At 45.3% G+C, this 14,584-nt stretch overlaps 2 protein-coding genes across 6 annotated transcripts in view; one reads left to right on the forward strand and one right to left on the reverse strand.

Moving 5' to 3' along the window:
- Window positions 1-2,020, forward strand: part of Myo19 (myosin XIX) — a 29,925-nt gene extending 27,905 nt beyond the window's left edge. For 3 of the 4 annotated variants that reach the window (XM_048787912.1, XM_015495363.2, XM_048787914.1), the window contains 2 exons: window positions 65-370; window positions 1,730-2,020. In XM_048787912.1, the coding sequence (XP_048643869.1) occupies window positions 65-370; window positions 1,730-1,858 (435 nt within the window). In that variant the 3' untranslated portion in view covers window positions 1,859-2,020. Of the gene's footprint in view, window positions 1-64; window positions 371-1,729 lie in introns of those variants that run through there. The other variant, XR_007342224.1, reaches the window with a different exon arrangement.
- A 246-nt stretch (window positions 2,021-2,266) lies between these two features.
- Window positions 2,267-6,910, reverse strand: Znhit3 (zinc finger HIT-type containing 3). Of its 2 annotated transcripts, XM_015495366.2 has the most exons (5): window positions 6,715-6,874; window positions 6,564-6,595; window positions 5,199-5,282; window positions 4,174-4,254; window positions 2,267-2,910 (listed from the first exon to the last, which is right to left on the reverse strand). In XM_015495366.2, the coding sequence occupies exons 1-5, from the start codon at window positions 6,798-6,800 to the stop codon at window positions 2,729-2,731; spliced, it is 465 nt and encodes a 154-aa protein (XP_015350852.1). In that variant the 5' UTR covers window positions 6,801-6,874; the 3' UTR covers window positions 2,267-2,728. The 2 variants fall into 2 exon arrangements, with proteins under 2 accessions (XP_015350852.1, XP_048643951.1); XM_048787994.1 differs by lacking the exon at window positions 5,199-5,282 and having other exon boundaries at window positions 6,715-6,910.
- Window positions 6,911-14,584: the final 7,674 nt, after the last annotated feature.

Here is a 14,584-nt window from a genome sequence, read left to right on the forward strand (position 1 = left end):
CCCCCCCAAAAAAAGGACTAGAGAAATCTAAAGTTTAAAAAAGTTTTTTTTTTTTCTTTTTAAGATCAGAATGGCCTTCCTTGCTTCTAAAGAACTGGATGGTTTGGAAGAAAAACACTTTTCCCAAGCTCATGGTTCCCCGAACTCCTCTCCACTGCCCCCAATGCAGACCAGGCTCCTAGGGGCAATAATCCGGCTTTGGCCTCTAGGACTAGTCCTGGCCAATGCAGCTGTGGGTATACACAGCTTTCAGAGAAAACTGGTAGTCCATGCCTGCCTCCAGCTTCCCTCAGGCAGCTCCAGCAGCTCCAGTGTCCAGACAGCACAACAAGACCAGGCTGGTGTCAGGTCCATCCGAGCACTACCTCAGGTAAGATGTGTGATGGGATAGCAGTCCTACTCTACCACAGGTCCAGCTCCTCACACCTGTCTAGGGAATGCAGGGAGACTAAGCCTGGGAGGAGACCCTTCCCTAACCCTACTGGGTAAACCCCGAAGCCTGAGCTTCCCAACCAGCTGCAAGTTCTGATTATTTCCGTTATTGAAACTGGGAATCTATCTTCCAGAACCTTCACTAGTCCTTATGGTACTAGAAATTGAATTCAGGACCTTGCTACTGCTAGGCCAAGTCCTCTACCACTAAGCTACGTACCCCTAGCCTTTTTTAGTTTTTGAGACAGGGTCTTACTAAGTTGCCCAGGTTGGCCTTGAAATTTTGATTCTCCTGCCTCAACTTCCCAAGTCATTGGGACTATAGGCATGTGCCACCATACACAGCTTGAATGTCCTTTTACTTAATCCCAAGTGGAACTGACTTGTCACTTCACAAAACACTGGATTTGGCACCATGTTTTCCTCATTACTTGGTTCATCTCTCCTTTTCCAGCTGAGGAAATGAGAAATGGGTATTAATGGTCCAAGTCCTCTGCTTTTATAATATGAGCAGCTAGAGAAGAGAGTGAGCCAGCATTCAGGAAGCCCATGTCACACACAGCTTTTTAGTTCACCCTAGCAAGCCTAGCCTCATAAATCAGCTGAGGAAAGTTGATAGGTGTGTTAGCGCTCAGAAGCAGAACCTCAGGATCTGGGTCTTGGCTCTGCCCCTTTCACTGGATGACCTGGGTGAATCTGAGAGCCTCCATTTCTTCATCTATAAATGGTTAATACTCTGTTGAATGGGCCACAGCAAGGAGTAAGCGAAATTGTTTCCTTCCTTCTGCTTTGTCAATTTCCAAAGCAGAGGAATTACTATAGGCCATAATCTGAATAAAATCTCCCGTGAAGCTGGGCATGGTGGCACATGCCTATAATCCCAGTGGCTCAGGAGGCCAGCCTCAGCAAGAGAGGCACTGAATAAATCAGTGAGACTCCATCTCTAAATAAAATACAAGAAAGGGCTGGGGATGTGGCTCACTGGTTGAATGCCTGAGTTTCACTCCCATGAAAACTCACAGGCCAGCATAAATGTAAACAGAAGTGTAAATGTTTTGATCTTCCAGCTGGAAGCAGTCATAGGAATGTGACAAGTGATAACTTCTACCCCTTCCTAGGGTTTCCTCATCTGTCCCATACTGAATGGATGTGAAATATGATATTGGACTCTATTTCTGGTATGGCCCTCAGACCAGTACTTGTCCACACCTCACATTTCTAACATTGGCTCTGTGAGGTACCTTTAAGCACCGGCACTCCTGGGAGCTGGGGCTAAGCTAAATCTCTTTCTCCCCAGGGCTCGATAAGGTTTCACTGCAGAAAGTCTCCACTGCGCTACGCCGACACCTGCCCTGAACCTTCACCCTTTAGTGTTACTGGCTTTAATCAGATTCTGCTAGAAAAACACAGGCCAATCCATGTGTGACCTCTTCTCACCCTCTGCTTTTACCTGGCTGAGTGATCTGTAGTGCCTTTGTTTCCATGAGGCCTTTTCCTGCCAGATGCCTTGCCAAAGACATTTAATCAGCACACAACTGCCAAACTATCCCACAGCAACTGTAAATGTATGCACGTGAAACAACTCCAGGCTGCAAGGCCCAGGTCTGTAGCCCAAGCACTGAGAGGTGTGAGGGTTGCTAGTGATTAAGCCAGGATTCAGGCCACAGAGAACTTACCATTTCACTCACTACTTCATGGATCAAACTCGGTAGCAGATGAGGCTGTTTTGGAGTTTGATCTGTCACTACAGTGGGGCACCCAATCACCCACAAGCACTTTAGAAAACAGGCAAACTTAAACTAACATGGGCTTTAGAACTTTAGCTGGGAAAAACTGCATTTAGTTCCTTAAAGGAACAACCTTATTTAATAAGTTGTTGACTTATTTAATTTCAAACAATCAAAGCAGGGACCAAGGACAATGAACAATGCAATGTACAAGAGAACCACCATATCTTAATTTTACTTAGTAACACTGATCAGTTTTCAACTGAAATAAGTATGAAACATGACAAATAAGTTATGTACCAAAAATAAAACATTTGAAAACAACCCTATGAATGTCAAGCTCTCTTCATAAAGGATTTGCTACATTGAGTACTCCCCATGGCCTGAAACATACACACCTGTCAAGAAACAGATACCTGCACAACCTCAGCAGTCAGCTTGCATCTGGGAAGCCACCTTCCATGTTCGGAGGCCAACAACGTTAGCCGCTTCCTGACCCACCCCCCTGCAAAGACTAGGTAGTTGTGGGAGTCAGGCATGTGCTTGACCAAGGAGCACAATAATGCATTTTAAGAATCCTCATTCTGTGGTGGTTCCACGATTCTTAAACAGCAGTCCGCAAACTCCACAAACAAGGGCTCCTGCATGTAGGCTCTCATGAGCTTTGCTTTGTTGTCACCCTGATCGAGGTTGATCATCAACTGTCTAAGGTGTGGATTGAGCAATAAGTTTTTTAATGTTGCAGATTCCCCTTTAAAAAAGAACAACAAAAAAGCCTAAGTTCAAGTAGGAACATGTAGAGATGGCTGAAAGCTAAATGTTTTAAATGTAATAAACTCTTGCATCCCTGTAAACCATTATGTCATACCCCAAGCTCCATAGGTTTCTCATCCATGGATATAACTAATCAGGTTGAAAATGTTAAAATTTTTCAGTTACAAAATTTTGCCTATACAAATATATATAGACTTTCCTTGTCCTTAAACAATTCGGCATAACAACTTTATCCAGCATTTACATTGTATTAGGTAATCTAGAGATGTATACTTATTGTATTTAGCCTAGAGATGATTTCTGCTGGAACCAAACCCTGCCCTACAACTGTCTCATCACTACAGTGGTATCAAGTGCTAAGGCCAACCCATTAGCCTGACTGACTGGAAAGAATGAAATTAATTATACATAGAACTCATACAAATAGTAGACTAAGAAGTACTACAAAAAATGTGCTATTTTTACACGCTTTTTGCATGTGTATAGTCCTGATGAACACATGGCCTCACACATGCTAGACAAGTGTTCTGCTGATCTGTATCTCCAGCCCCCCAAAATGTACATTAACACCTGTTTCCCCCCCTGAAAATTTAATCTTGTGATTACTAGCCTGCACTAAGGAATGGATTATAAATCCAGCACAGGGAAATACTGGTCCCTGCCCTACAAATTGATGTATAAGATAAAATATGAGTGGTACATTAACTGATAAGTTCAAGGCAATATGCAAAGACAAGTGCCTAATTCTGAGAGACATGGGTCAAGAAAAGCTTAGTTGAGCCAAGAAAACTTAAACTGTACTTTGAAGGAAGGACAGAATTTTGCCAACCTGCAATACCAGATTCTAGACAAAAGAAACAATGGGCATTGTGGACAGGCCAGGAAATGTGAAATCATTCAGGTTTACAGAACTGTACAGCTGGAAAGGAAAGGAAAGGCCCTGTATGCCACACCATTTTTAATAGCTTAAGTCATATTTCAAAAAATAATAAGGAAATTAGGGCAGGAGGTGTTGCACAGTGATAGAGTGCCTACCTGCATGAGTGAGTCCCTGAGTTTGATCTCCAATGCGTTTTTAAAAAGGGGGGTAGATGGTTGGGGATACAGCTCAGTTGGGAGGGTGCTTGCCTTGCATGCACAAGCCCTGGGTTAGATCCCCAGCACAACCAAAAACAAAAAAATTCTATACAATAAAATTATCTCAATGATTAACAAGGAAATAAATACAGAACAGACTTACCTAAATTCTTCAAATTCTGCAAAGAAACTCTGTCTTCTTCCTCATCACTATCAAGAAAATCGGCTATAGAGGAGTCATCATCTAAGAAACACACAGCATAATCTGTTTAACAGTCGAAGCCAGTTCATCGGACGTTAACACGTACTCCCAAAGGAAAAAAAAAAAGTGCATACCCAATAGTGATGGGGTATACAAGTAGTTATAAATAAAAATATCTCTGGAATTCACAATTATACTCCTCTTGTATAAAAAAGGAAAAGCAGGTGAAAGAAAAATTGGTGGTTTTACTTAAATGTATCCTAGCACTTAAACTATGTTTCCCTCTGGTCTTTGAGCTTGGAACCTGGTGTTTTAATTCTTAACACCCCACCTCCATGGGCCAGTGAACTAGCTGATGTGTAAAAACCTGCCAAACATAAGTCCCTGAGCTTCCACGTAGGCAGAAATTACCGGGCCTTCCTAAACCCAACTAGAAGTTTCCCAAAGGGCAGAGATGGCCCATCCCTATGCTATGATCTTCAATACCTCTTTAGTGGAACCAGAGGCCTGGAACAATGCATAACCCAGGACATATGAAGGAAATTCTACATGGATGGATAGGATAGATGGAATGACAGCCCATTACCACAGCAGGAGGAGTCCCAAGCAGCAGTGAAGTGACCCAAACCAAAGGAAACCACCTGCCTCAGCCTAGCTCAGGTTAACTGACGGCTCAGGCAGGGAAACCCAAAGCTGTGACAAGAAAAGGCCTCTACCAGCAGAAGCCACCTCACATTACTATACCACAGTCATGGCCTTTCTCCCCACTGACTCCTGCTCCTGGGATTCCTCCCATGAAGGAAGTGTCAGGCTGCTCTCTCACCACCCATGACAACTCATGACCCACTCCTGGGGTCAGGGATGAGAAGACTGCTGCTCCCTAACAAAGTCATTCTGCAGCCCATGTCTTAGATGCATTTCTTTCCATTAGTTGTCTTTGAAAACTCCTCTAGGTTTGTTTGAAATCAATCATCCAAACAACACACCTTTGTTTTCCTCAGGCTGTGTAGTTTTCACAGGAGCAGCTGATCTTTTATTCTTAATGGGACGAGTTTCAGGGTTGCACTGCTCTGAAAAAGACAAATCTCAGACATACACACCTTCCATTTCAGTGATAAGGCTGCACCTCCTCACCAAGCCAAGGGAGAAGCATGTGTACTGGGTGGAAATGGATGTGGAAGAAGGGAGACATCAGAGGGACAGGATGAGAAAAACCCTAAGCCTAACAGAAGGGCTTAAGGATGCTGTGTTCACACATTTCAAGAACATGTTCTCATTCTCCTTCCCTAATCTACAGGGTTTTCACCTTGATAAGTGGCTCAGTGTCCTCAATAAGCATCATGATTTTCTCAGCAATTTCAGATGTTAAATTTATATGTACCAGTGCCACTGAGAATACACAGATGAAAGTCACCACTCCCACCTTTGAAGGCTTTAGTCATGGGAGATAGCTAGACACAGAAGAAGGGTCTGGTCTAAGTCCACCTGAGAAAACCAAGAGACATCACCAAGATGACTCTTAGAGAAGCGTTAGGAGGAAAGAAGAGCATTATTGGCAGAGGAAAATGTCTATGCCTAGGCAGAAAAGAGCAGAGTCAGGAATTAGGAGATAGTGATAAGCAATTGCCAGCTGATTGATAGGGCAGCCTGGCAGGTACTTGGAGCACAAGAGGAAGCCAGAGCAAAAGAATGCCCCCCACAGGAAGTCTGTCTTCCCCCACCAATGTCTTACTATTTAAAAGAGAGAAACTGGGGCTGGGGATAAAGCTCAGTTGGTAGAGTGCTTGCCTTGCATGCTCGCCTCCCCGGAACCACAAAAAAAAGAGCGAGAGTGAAACATTCTAGTTAACCTCAGCAGAGAAGCTTCTGCCAAACGGTGAGAGGCCACGCTAGCATGCTAAGAACAGCTAGGTAGGATTTTGCTACGAAAGCAGTCTAGGGGGTTTTGTTTGATTTTTACTTAGAAAAGGTTTATTTAGATCACAATTTTGGAGATTTAAAGCAGTCGACTCTTTTAAAAAGAAAACGACAGTGGGCACGTAGGAATAAAGCCAGGACAGAAGTAGGTTGACTGTTAAAAACCGAGAAAGCATTTACAGGGGTCCCCCCACACAAGGAGAGGTACAGGACACTAGAGACAGACTGAGGACGCAAGGCTCTCTCAGAACAAATGGTGACCCGAGTGAGACAGAATTGCCTGGGAGGTCTGAGGAGCTCCGGGCGGATCCGGCGCTGCAAGGCCTGGAGGAGGCGCAGCCTGAGGCCCACGTCCCCCTGAAGGCACTGGGGTGGGGTGGGGGGTGCCACACACGAGGAGGCCAGGTGCTAAAGCGGGGACACCCGGGCCTTACCTTTGTGCTTCTGGAAGCAGGTCACCGAGCAGCTGCAACGACAGAGACCACAGCCCGAGTCAGCCCAGAAGGCGACGGCCCCTCCCGCAAAGCCCGGCCCAGACCCGGCCGGACACTCGCGCTCCCCGACCCCCACGAATTCCCCACTCACTAGGGCTCGCAGCAGGCCGGGCAGCGGTACTTGGGCTTCTCGGAGCAGATCACGCACACCACAGTGCTGCATTTGAACGACGCCATGGCGCCAGACCAACTGGCTCACGCCCCTCTCACGCAGCAGCTCCTAGCGCACGCCCTTCCGCTCGTTTTCTAAACCAGAGCCAATCAGCGTTCGGCACTTATTGGCAGTCAAAAGCAATGGATGGATCCTGCTCACTCGTCCAGTCCTCATTAGTAGAGCGTCGATATACTCGATGTGCATCAAGTAGCTAGCACCAGGTCTTGTCTTGATTAGGTCTCGTCGTCAAAGAACTTATTATCTAGCCCTATCCCTATCCTTACGAGGCTGTGTGGCTTGGATCAAGTCACCATCACTCTATAGGATTGTTGCACGCGTATAAAAAGAAATAGAACTAAACCTCCTACACAAACATTGGGTTCTCCTGTCCATCTCATCTCTGGCAATCAAACCGGAATCGACTGCTTCATGTAGCACACAGGAAACTGCCCTTCCCATCCTAGGCCACTCTTCCTAAAGGAATAAAAGACATTTCTTGAGGCTTGGCCCTGAAAAATGCTTATTAGGGCTCTAACTGTGAGACCTTCTCTGCGGAGGCACTGAGGACCTTCAGAGGTTAGAAGACGGTCTCTGTTCCCTAGGAGCTTAAGGCCTATAATGAAGGCAAAACTGGGGGAGGGAGAGAAGAGACTCATTCTTGGGTTCCTGCCTCCTCTGATCTGCATTTGCACGAACCTGAGAATTAGTGTTTCTGAAATTTGCCCCTCGACTCCTCTCTTGCCTCACCCCAGTCCCAGTGTAGATTGACCAGAAAGCAGATGACCTCTGGCCCAAAGGAGTGGATGCTGGGAAGTTTAGTCTGGATGGATGGACTATGATGGGTCTTGAATGCCATCACAGACTTCAGGTAGAGACAGTCATGGGGTTCTTTTGTTTTGTTTTAAGAGCCTGGGTCCTCTTCCTCAAAGCCAGTGTGAGCCCCAGCCTAACCATGGCTCTCACCTTAATTTCAGATTGGCCCTCCTAGGGCTTTAAGTCACACTCATCCCCACCAAGGGACTTTTCTTCTATGTTGGCTGTTCAGCTTCTGGTGCCCCCCTTAATAAGGAATTCTCACCATAGTTTGCATGTGTGGGGATGGATCTGGTACAACTTCAGCAGGTGCTGAAGTTTTCTTGGTTCAAACTTGTCCTTGGCTGTGTGACTTAGATGGATTGGTTATTCCCTCTGTGCTCCCTCTTCTATTAAAGAGGATGTTCAGGCTTACTTTCTTGAACTATGTAAGGTAAAGAGATCGTGTGTAAAAAGTCTTGTAATTTGAAGCACTCTGAAGTGTTATTTATGTGATACCTGGAAAGAGTCTAACTCCCCTGGATCTCCAGACCAAACCCTATGAGCACAGGTGACAGGGCCCAACTCACTCACAGCCCAGGTCCTGAAGCTCCAATCTGCCTTCTACCTCTGAGTGGGGAGTGATGATCTTCAGCATCATGGACTTGCTGTGGACGCTGTCCAGTCTTCAGTGCTGAAGTAGCATGACCCCTCTGGCAGCCCAGGGTTCCCTGCCTCCAACCCCCACCCAAGAACCACTGGGAATCCAAGATGCTTCCACGCTGACCCAATAACTCACAGTTCCTCATGTCCCTCAACAGTTGAACAACTGCTGGTTTGAACCTGCAGCATCCCAGAAGATCCAAATTTATCTGGGTCAGAGAAGCCCAGTGACTTGTCCAGGGCCACACTTGAATCCTGTGTCCTATAGGCACTTGTTGAAATTTGCCTGCTAAGAAGATATTGCTTCTTCTTATTGATGCCTTCAGATTTTTCCTATGATTTATGTGCAAAGACTGAGGCCAGGGAGAATCTCCATAATTTTCAAAGGCTTGACCACACCCCCCAACCCACATACAAATCATGACTCCTCTATGTGTCAGTCTACAGATGGTGCAGAAAAAGAGAAAATTCCTGGAATTCCTCCCATACTTATCCCCTACTATGAAGATATCCCTCCTTCTACTCTCGGTGTCCCCAGTTTGCATTGACCTCTGTACCCCTCCTATTCCTCCAATGTCCAGAAGAGGAGGTGGGCTCAGCTGTGATGGCTTTGAGGTTGGGGGATGCCAAAAGCCCAGTACAACTCCCCTGGGTGACAACCAGTTCAGAAAAGAAAGACAAGTATGACTCTAGGCCCAGCAATTACCTGCTGCCTAGGTAGTCCTTGGCATCAACCTGAGATGTAATATGGCATCTGAAGAGAGATGAGGTTTTTCAGAGCTCCCTGGCCTGGCCAACAGAGGATTCTAGGGAGCCAAACCCAGAGCCAATACCAATTCCTGGAAATGGCCATGGGTCCCAGGCCCATTCCCAGCACCACCAGAGGGCACTGCAGGTCAACTGGCTCTGGTAGAGAGACTGCTGGAATGTAGCCCAGGTGACACACCCCCTTGTGCAGGTGACTAGGTTGTCTGACCCACAACTGTGGGTGCTGGCTGGCACCTCGAACATCACCAGGTGGTGAGAAAGAGCATCGAGAGTATGAGGGCAATGCTGGTGACCTGATGGGCAGGGATGCCTCCTGAGAGAAAGCAGGCAGTGCCCCAACCTAGGGCTCCCAAAGCAAATGGCTGTCCAGGAGCAGGTTCCCATGGTGCCCCACCCTATCACCTTGAGTTACTGTACAGTCCCAGGAGGGCAGAGGTTCAACTGGAAACTGGCCCCCCCACATTAGCCTAATAACAGTTGAATGTACTTCAGGAGCCTTTGGGTTAATAACTAGGGCACAGTCAGAAGGTACCAGTGACTGGTACCTTCACTGTCGCCCTGATGGGGAGAGCAGATGGTTCTAATCTCCCTACATATGTCACAAGTGTTGCCCTGATTGGAGGCCAGGGATCGATAAGGCTGAGCCCTGTTAAATTTCAGTTCCTTTCTGCAGTTACAACACCTCAATCCCTCCCAGGATATGGGGGAGCCCAGGATCAGCACTAGAAGTGTCTGTGATGGGTTCTTAGTGACTGCTGACATGTTCTCATCTGGTAAATAAGAGAGATTAAAGTGAGTAAGGATGTTGTTGAGGGACCTGAACTTCTGGTAAGGTGGACTCAAGTAATTGATTTCCAGCTCCTTGTGTGTTTTTTCATAATCATGAAGTTATAGCCATCCTCCAACTCTAGACAATGACAGCATAACCTACAGTTAGACTTGAGAGGGAATTTCCAAAAGATGAAAGAAATGGAGAATAATTGCATTCTCTACCACTCCAGAGATAATAGAGGTCACCATTGGTTCCTGAAATTTTCACACTTTATCTGTCTTACAAATTTATATAGATCTCCCACCTACATTCCCTAGGCCACATAGGGGCCAAAAGAATCAGGAATGTCCCAACACGTCTCCAAAGAGACTAAGGGTCCCAGGTGGACTGGGAGTGGAGCCCCAGGCTTTCCTGAAAACTTAACACAGCTCTACCTCCACATGGTGGAGATCCACAGAAATTTTGCTAAGAAAGGGGAACCGACAGCCTAAGCTTCCTTTCCACTTCTTTTAAAAATGAAGACAAAGAAGTGCACATGTTGGGCTGGGGTTGTGGCTCAGTGGTAGAGCGCTGGCTTCGCATATGGAAAGTGCTAGGTTCGATCCTCAGCACCACATACAAATGAAACAAAGGTATTGTGTCCATCTACAACTAAAAAATATATATTTAAAAAAAAGAAGTGTACATGCCTATAATCCCAGAAACTCAGGAGACTAAGGCAGAAGGACTGCAATTTGAGGTCAGCTGGGCAACATGGCAAGATTCTGCTTCAAAATAAAATAAGAAGGGCTGGGGATGTAGCTCAGTGGTAGAGCACTTGCCTAGCATGCACAAGCCCATGGGTTCAAACCCAGTACTTTGGTGGGGGGGAGAAAGAAAGAAGAGACAAAGACTTTGAAGACAAAAGTCACAAACCTGAAGAGGAGTGGTTCAAAAAGAATAAAAGGAATGGAAAGAAGAAAGGACACAGGCTGGCTGGGTAGGGAGTGGAGAAGGCTTGTTAGGGAGCAGCAGCCCCCTCAACCCTGACCCCAGGAGTAAGGCATGAATCACCAAGGGTGGTGTTGAGGGTTCAGCCTGACACTTCCTGCAGGGGAGGAAACATGGGGGCAGGAGGAAGAGGGGAGAAAGGTCATGGCTGTGGTCTGGGGGTGTTGAAGTTTCCTCCACAGTTCTTCATGAGGAAAAAAAATTTGGCAGTACTGGGGATTGAACCTAGGGGTGCTGTACACTGAGCCACATCCCCAGCCCCTTCTAGTTTTTATTTTGAGACAGGGTCTCACTATGTTGCCCACACTGGCTTTAAACTTGTAATCCTCCAGCCTTAGCCTCTCAAATAGGTGAGATTACAAGTACCTGCCACCAAGCCTGTCTTCTTTATGGCTTAATGGCTCATTTCTTTTTAGTGCTGAACAATATATCATTGTCTAGATGCATTACAATTTTTTATCCTAAGCTAAGCTTTTCTTCCCTCCCCCCTCAGTACTAGGGATCGAAACCAGGGCCTCACACATGCCAGGCAAGCACTCTGTCACTGAGCCACATTGCCAGCCCTAGACTATGAGTTTTTAAAGGTCTCAAATACCTTGGCATATCACACAGAGGCCATCCTGGGCTGCCCTTCTCTCCAGTCAAACCCTTTTTTCACATGCCAGTCTTCTACAATCCTTTTACCTCCCTATACTCTATTCCCTCTTCCTGGAATTCTCTTATTTCCTTATTGGGTTGAAAAATTCCTGCTCCTCCTTAAGTCTTAGTACAAGCTTCATGTCTTCAGGGAAACATCCTATAACTTGTCCTCTCGGGCAAAATTAGGCACATTTTCTGGATTCTGCATGCTTATTACTATTTCACAACTCCCTACAATTCATAGTAACTTGTATCTGTCTCCCCCAGTAGCTATAGGGAAGAGACCTCCATCTATTCCCACATCCCCAGTGCTCATCTCAATTGGCTATCAGCTGAGATTGGTAAACACAGTATTCTCTTTGAGACAGGCTGAACCATGGAGCTTTGCCCCGGGTCCTGTTAGTGGCTATTAAAAGACTAAGGATGGAGATGAGCAGAAGATATTTTTAGTTTGAGACACATAGCAAATAGTGTGAACATTTTTATAAACTATGAAGCAGTTACAAATATTACTATTAGTTCATTGCTACTAGTTCTGCCTGAAGCTTGATTACTATTTTTTATACTAGGGATTGAACCCAGAGGCACTTTACCTGAGCCACATCCCCAGCCCTTTTTATTTTTTTATTTTTTTATTTTGAAGTAAGGTCTTGATAAGTTACTTAAGGCTTTACTAAGTCTCTGAGGCTGGCTTCAAACTTGCAATACTCTTGCCTCAGCCTCCCCATTTGCTGGGATTATAGGTATTTACCACTATATTATAGGCATATACCACATATATCTGCCCAGCCAGATTACTGTTTATACCACTTAGGATACTATTGTCCTCAGCACAGAGGACTTTAATTTATTATATAAAGAAAGGAAATACAGCATGCCAAAAATCAAATGCTTTTCATTCTGAGTTTATTTATCTATCTATTTTCACAGTACTGGGGATTGAACACATGAGCACTCTACACTAGCTACCTCTCCAGCACTACCACCCCCTTTTATTTTTGAGGCAGGATCTCACTAAGATGCTGAGGCTGGCCTTGAATTCTCACATTTGTAATACTCCTGCCTCCGCCTCCCCACTTGCATGTACTACCATCTACCATAGCTGGCTATTCTCAGGATAATTATAAGGGATGAATACATTAAATAGTTATCCTCAGCTACAATGGCACAATAATTAGAATAACATGAAGAATAGGATCTGCACGCTGGTAATCCCAGTTATTTGGGAGGTTGAAGCAGGAGGATCACAAGTTCAAGACCAGTCCTGGCAACTTAGCCAAATTCTATCTCAAAATAAAATAAAAAAGACCAAAGATGTAGCTCAGTGGTAGCACACTCCTAAGCTCAAACCCCAGTGCTGGGAAAAAAAAGAAGAAGAAGAAAGAAAGAAAGAGAGAGAGAAAGAGAGAAAGAAAGAAAAGAACAGAACACGGGCCTGGAACTGCATTTAACATGGAAATTGCCTCAGGCAGCCACTGCCTGTTGTTGACTGAAGCAGTAGGTGAAGGGTGCATTAAAAATGTTCAGGGGCCATAACATTCTTGAAAACTGTTTACAGGTGATAAAATAGTGACCTATCACGTAGCTCTCCCTGTTCCTGTGTTGATTCAGATCAGTTTATTGTTTGCTGTTAATTGTTTTTAAGAGGAATCTACAAGATTGAGAAGTTTACTGCTCAATCTGCATGGTGACAGGAGATGTTCAGCCTTGGTCAGGTGAGAATAGAACAAAGTTCATGAGAGCACACCATCAGGAGTCCGGACCCTGCACCTGCACGCTGCAGTGAGGAGTGTTGACTCACCCCAGGATGAGGCTTCTGAAAATGAATTCCTGAGGCCTGCTCAGCCTCTGCTTGACTCCTGCCACCTGAATGCCTCTTTTTCCCAGGGCCCAGGTATACCAGGAGAGGCTTACTAGAGCCCTAAGCAAGGTGGACTGCTTTGCAGAGGTGTAGACAGGCTGACTCAGGGAATTCAGGCATTCACTCTCTCTGCACAGATAATGTCTCCGATGCATTGGGTACTCATGGTGACAAATACCTCGTGGAAGGAAAACTTGACATGCATTTATTGTCAAGTGATCATTTAAAAATGTTTAGTTTTTAGATAGGGTTAAGATAAACATCATAAAAGATTATATCACTTGGCAAACTTTTATTTATAAAATACTAAGGTTTGATTCTGCTTCCAAAGTAACTACATGGAAATGGAGGTGCACACCTGCAATCCCAGCTACTAGGGAGGCTGATGCAGGAGGGTCGAAAGTTTGAGGCCAGCCTGGACAATTTAGTGAAACCCTGTCTCAAAATAAATTTTTGGGGGGGTACCAGGGATTGGACTCAGGGCACTCAAACACTGAGCCACATCCCAGCCCTATTTTGTGTTTTATTCAAAGACAGGGTCTCACTGTTAGGGCCTCAGTGTTGCTGAGGCTGTCACTGAATTCGTGATCCTCCTGCCTCAGCTTCCCAAGCAACTGGGATTACAGGTGTGCACCACTGCACCTGGCTTCAAAATAAAATTTTTTATAGAGCAAAGTTGGGGAGTTCTGGGGATGTGGCTCAGTGGTAGAACATTTATCTAGCATGAGCCAAGTCCTGGATCCAATCCCTGGTACCTCTTTTAAAAAAAAAAAAAGGTAACAATATGCCTAATCTCTACTTCCTCTCCCATCCATTCTGGCTTTGTCCAAGAGGCTACACAGTTCCCTTCCAAAGTACTCCTGAGGGGGAATCTAGAAATACTATTCCAAAATTTTGTCAAGGAAATTATATAATAATTGAAAAACTTTAAAGAGGTATGGAACAACAGTCATTCATACTATAAAATGTTAACTATCCTCCAGTTTGTCTGAAACTTTAAAATGTCCCCATGTGTAGCTCAGTGGCAGGGCATGCCTAGAGTTCACAAGGCTATGTTAGATTGCCATCACTGCCGGGGAGAAAAAAGTTCCCATAAAAAGTCTTTGACTAGGAAGCACCATCGCCATTGAATGGGCCTGTGTTTCTTACTCTGGATTAAGTCTAGTCACACTTTAGGCCTCAGATTTTGGGATGATTCAATCAGAGCTCTGTGGACAGAGGCCCAGGAAGAAAAGGATGCAGCCTAAGTGTGGTAAGCACACTGTGCCCTGCTCCACGAGGTAGAGAACAGTAGTTTTCAGGTTGTGCCGAACCCTGAGTTA

This window comes from Marmota marmota, unplaced genomic scaffold (assembly GCF_001458135.2).
Source record: "Marmota marmota marmota unplaced genomic scaffold, marMar, whole genome shotgun sequence".
NCBI classification, from domain to species: Eukaryota; Metazoa; Chordata; class Mammalia; order Rodentia; family Sciuridae; genus Marmota; species Marmota marmota.

Excerpts from the sequence above, each read along its gene's own strand:
- Znhit3 (XM_015495366.2), bottom strand. The coding sequence starts at position 6,800 with ATGGCGTCGTTCAAATGCAGCACTGTGGTGTGCGTGATCTGCTCCGAG. Across the intron at positions 5,283-6,563 it reads CTGCTTCCAGAAGCACAAAG|AGCAGTGCAACCCTGAAACT; the intron begins GTAAGGCCCGGG and ends TGTCTTTTTCAG. Across the intron at positions 2,911-4,173 it reads GCAGAATTTGAAGAATTTAG|GGGAATCTGCAACATTAAAA; the intron begins GTAAGTCTGTTC and ends TCTTTTTTAAAG.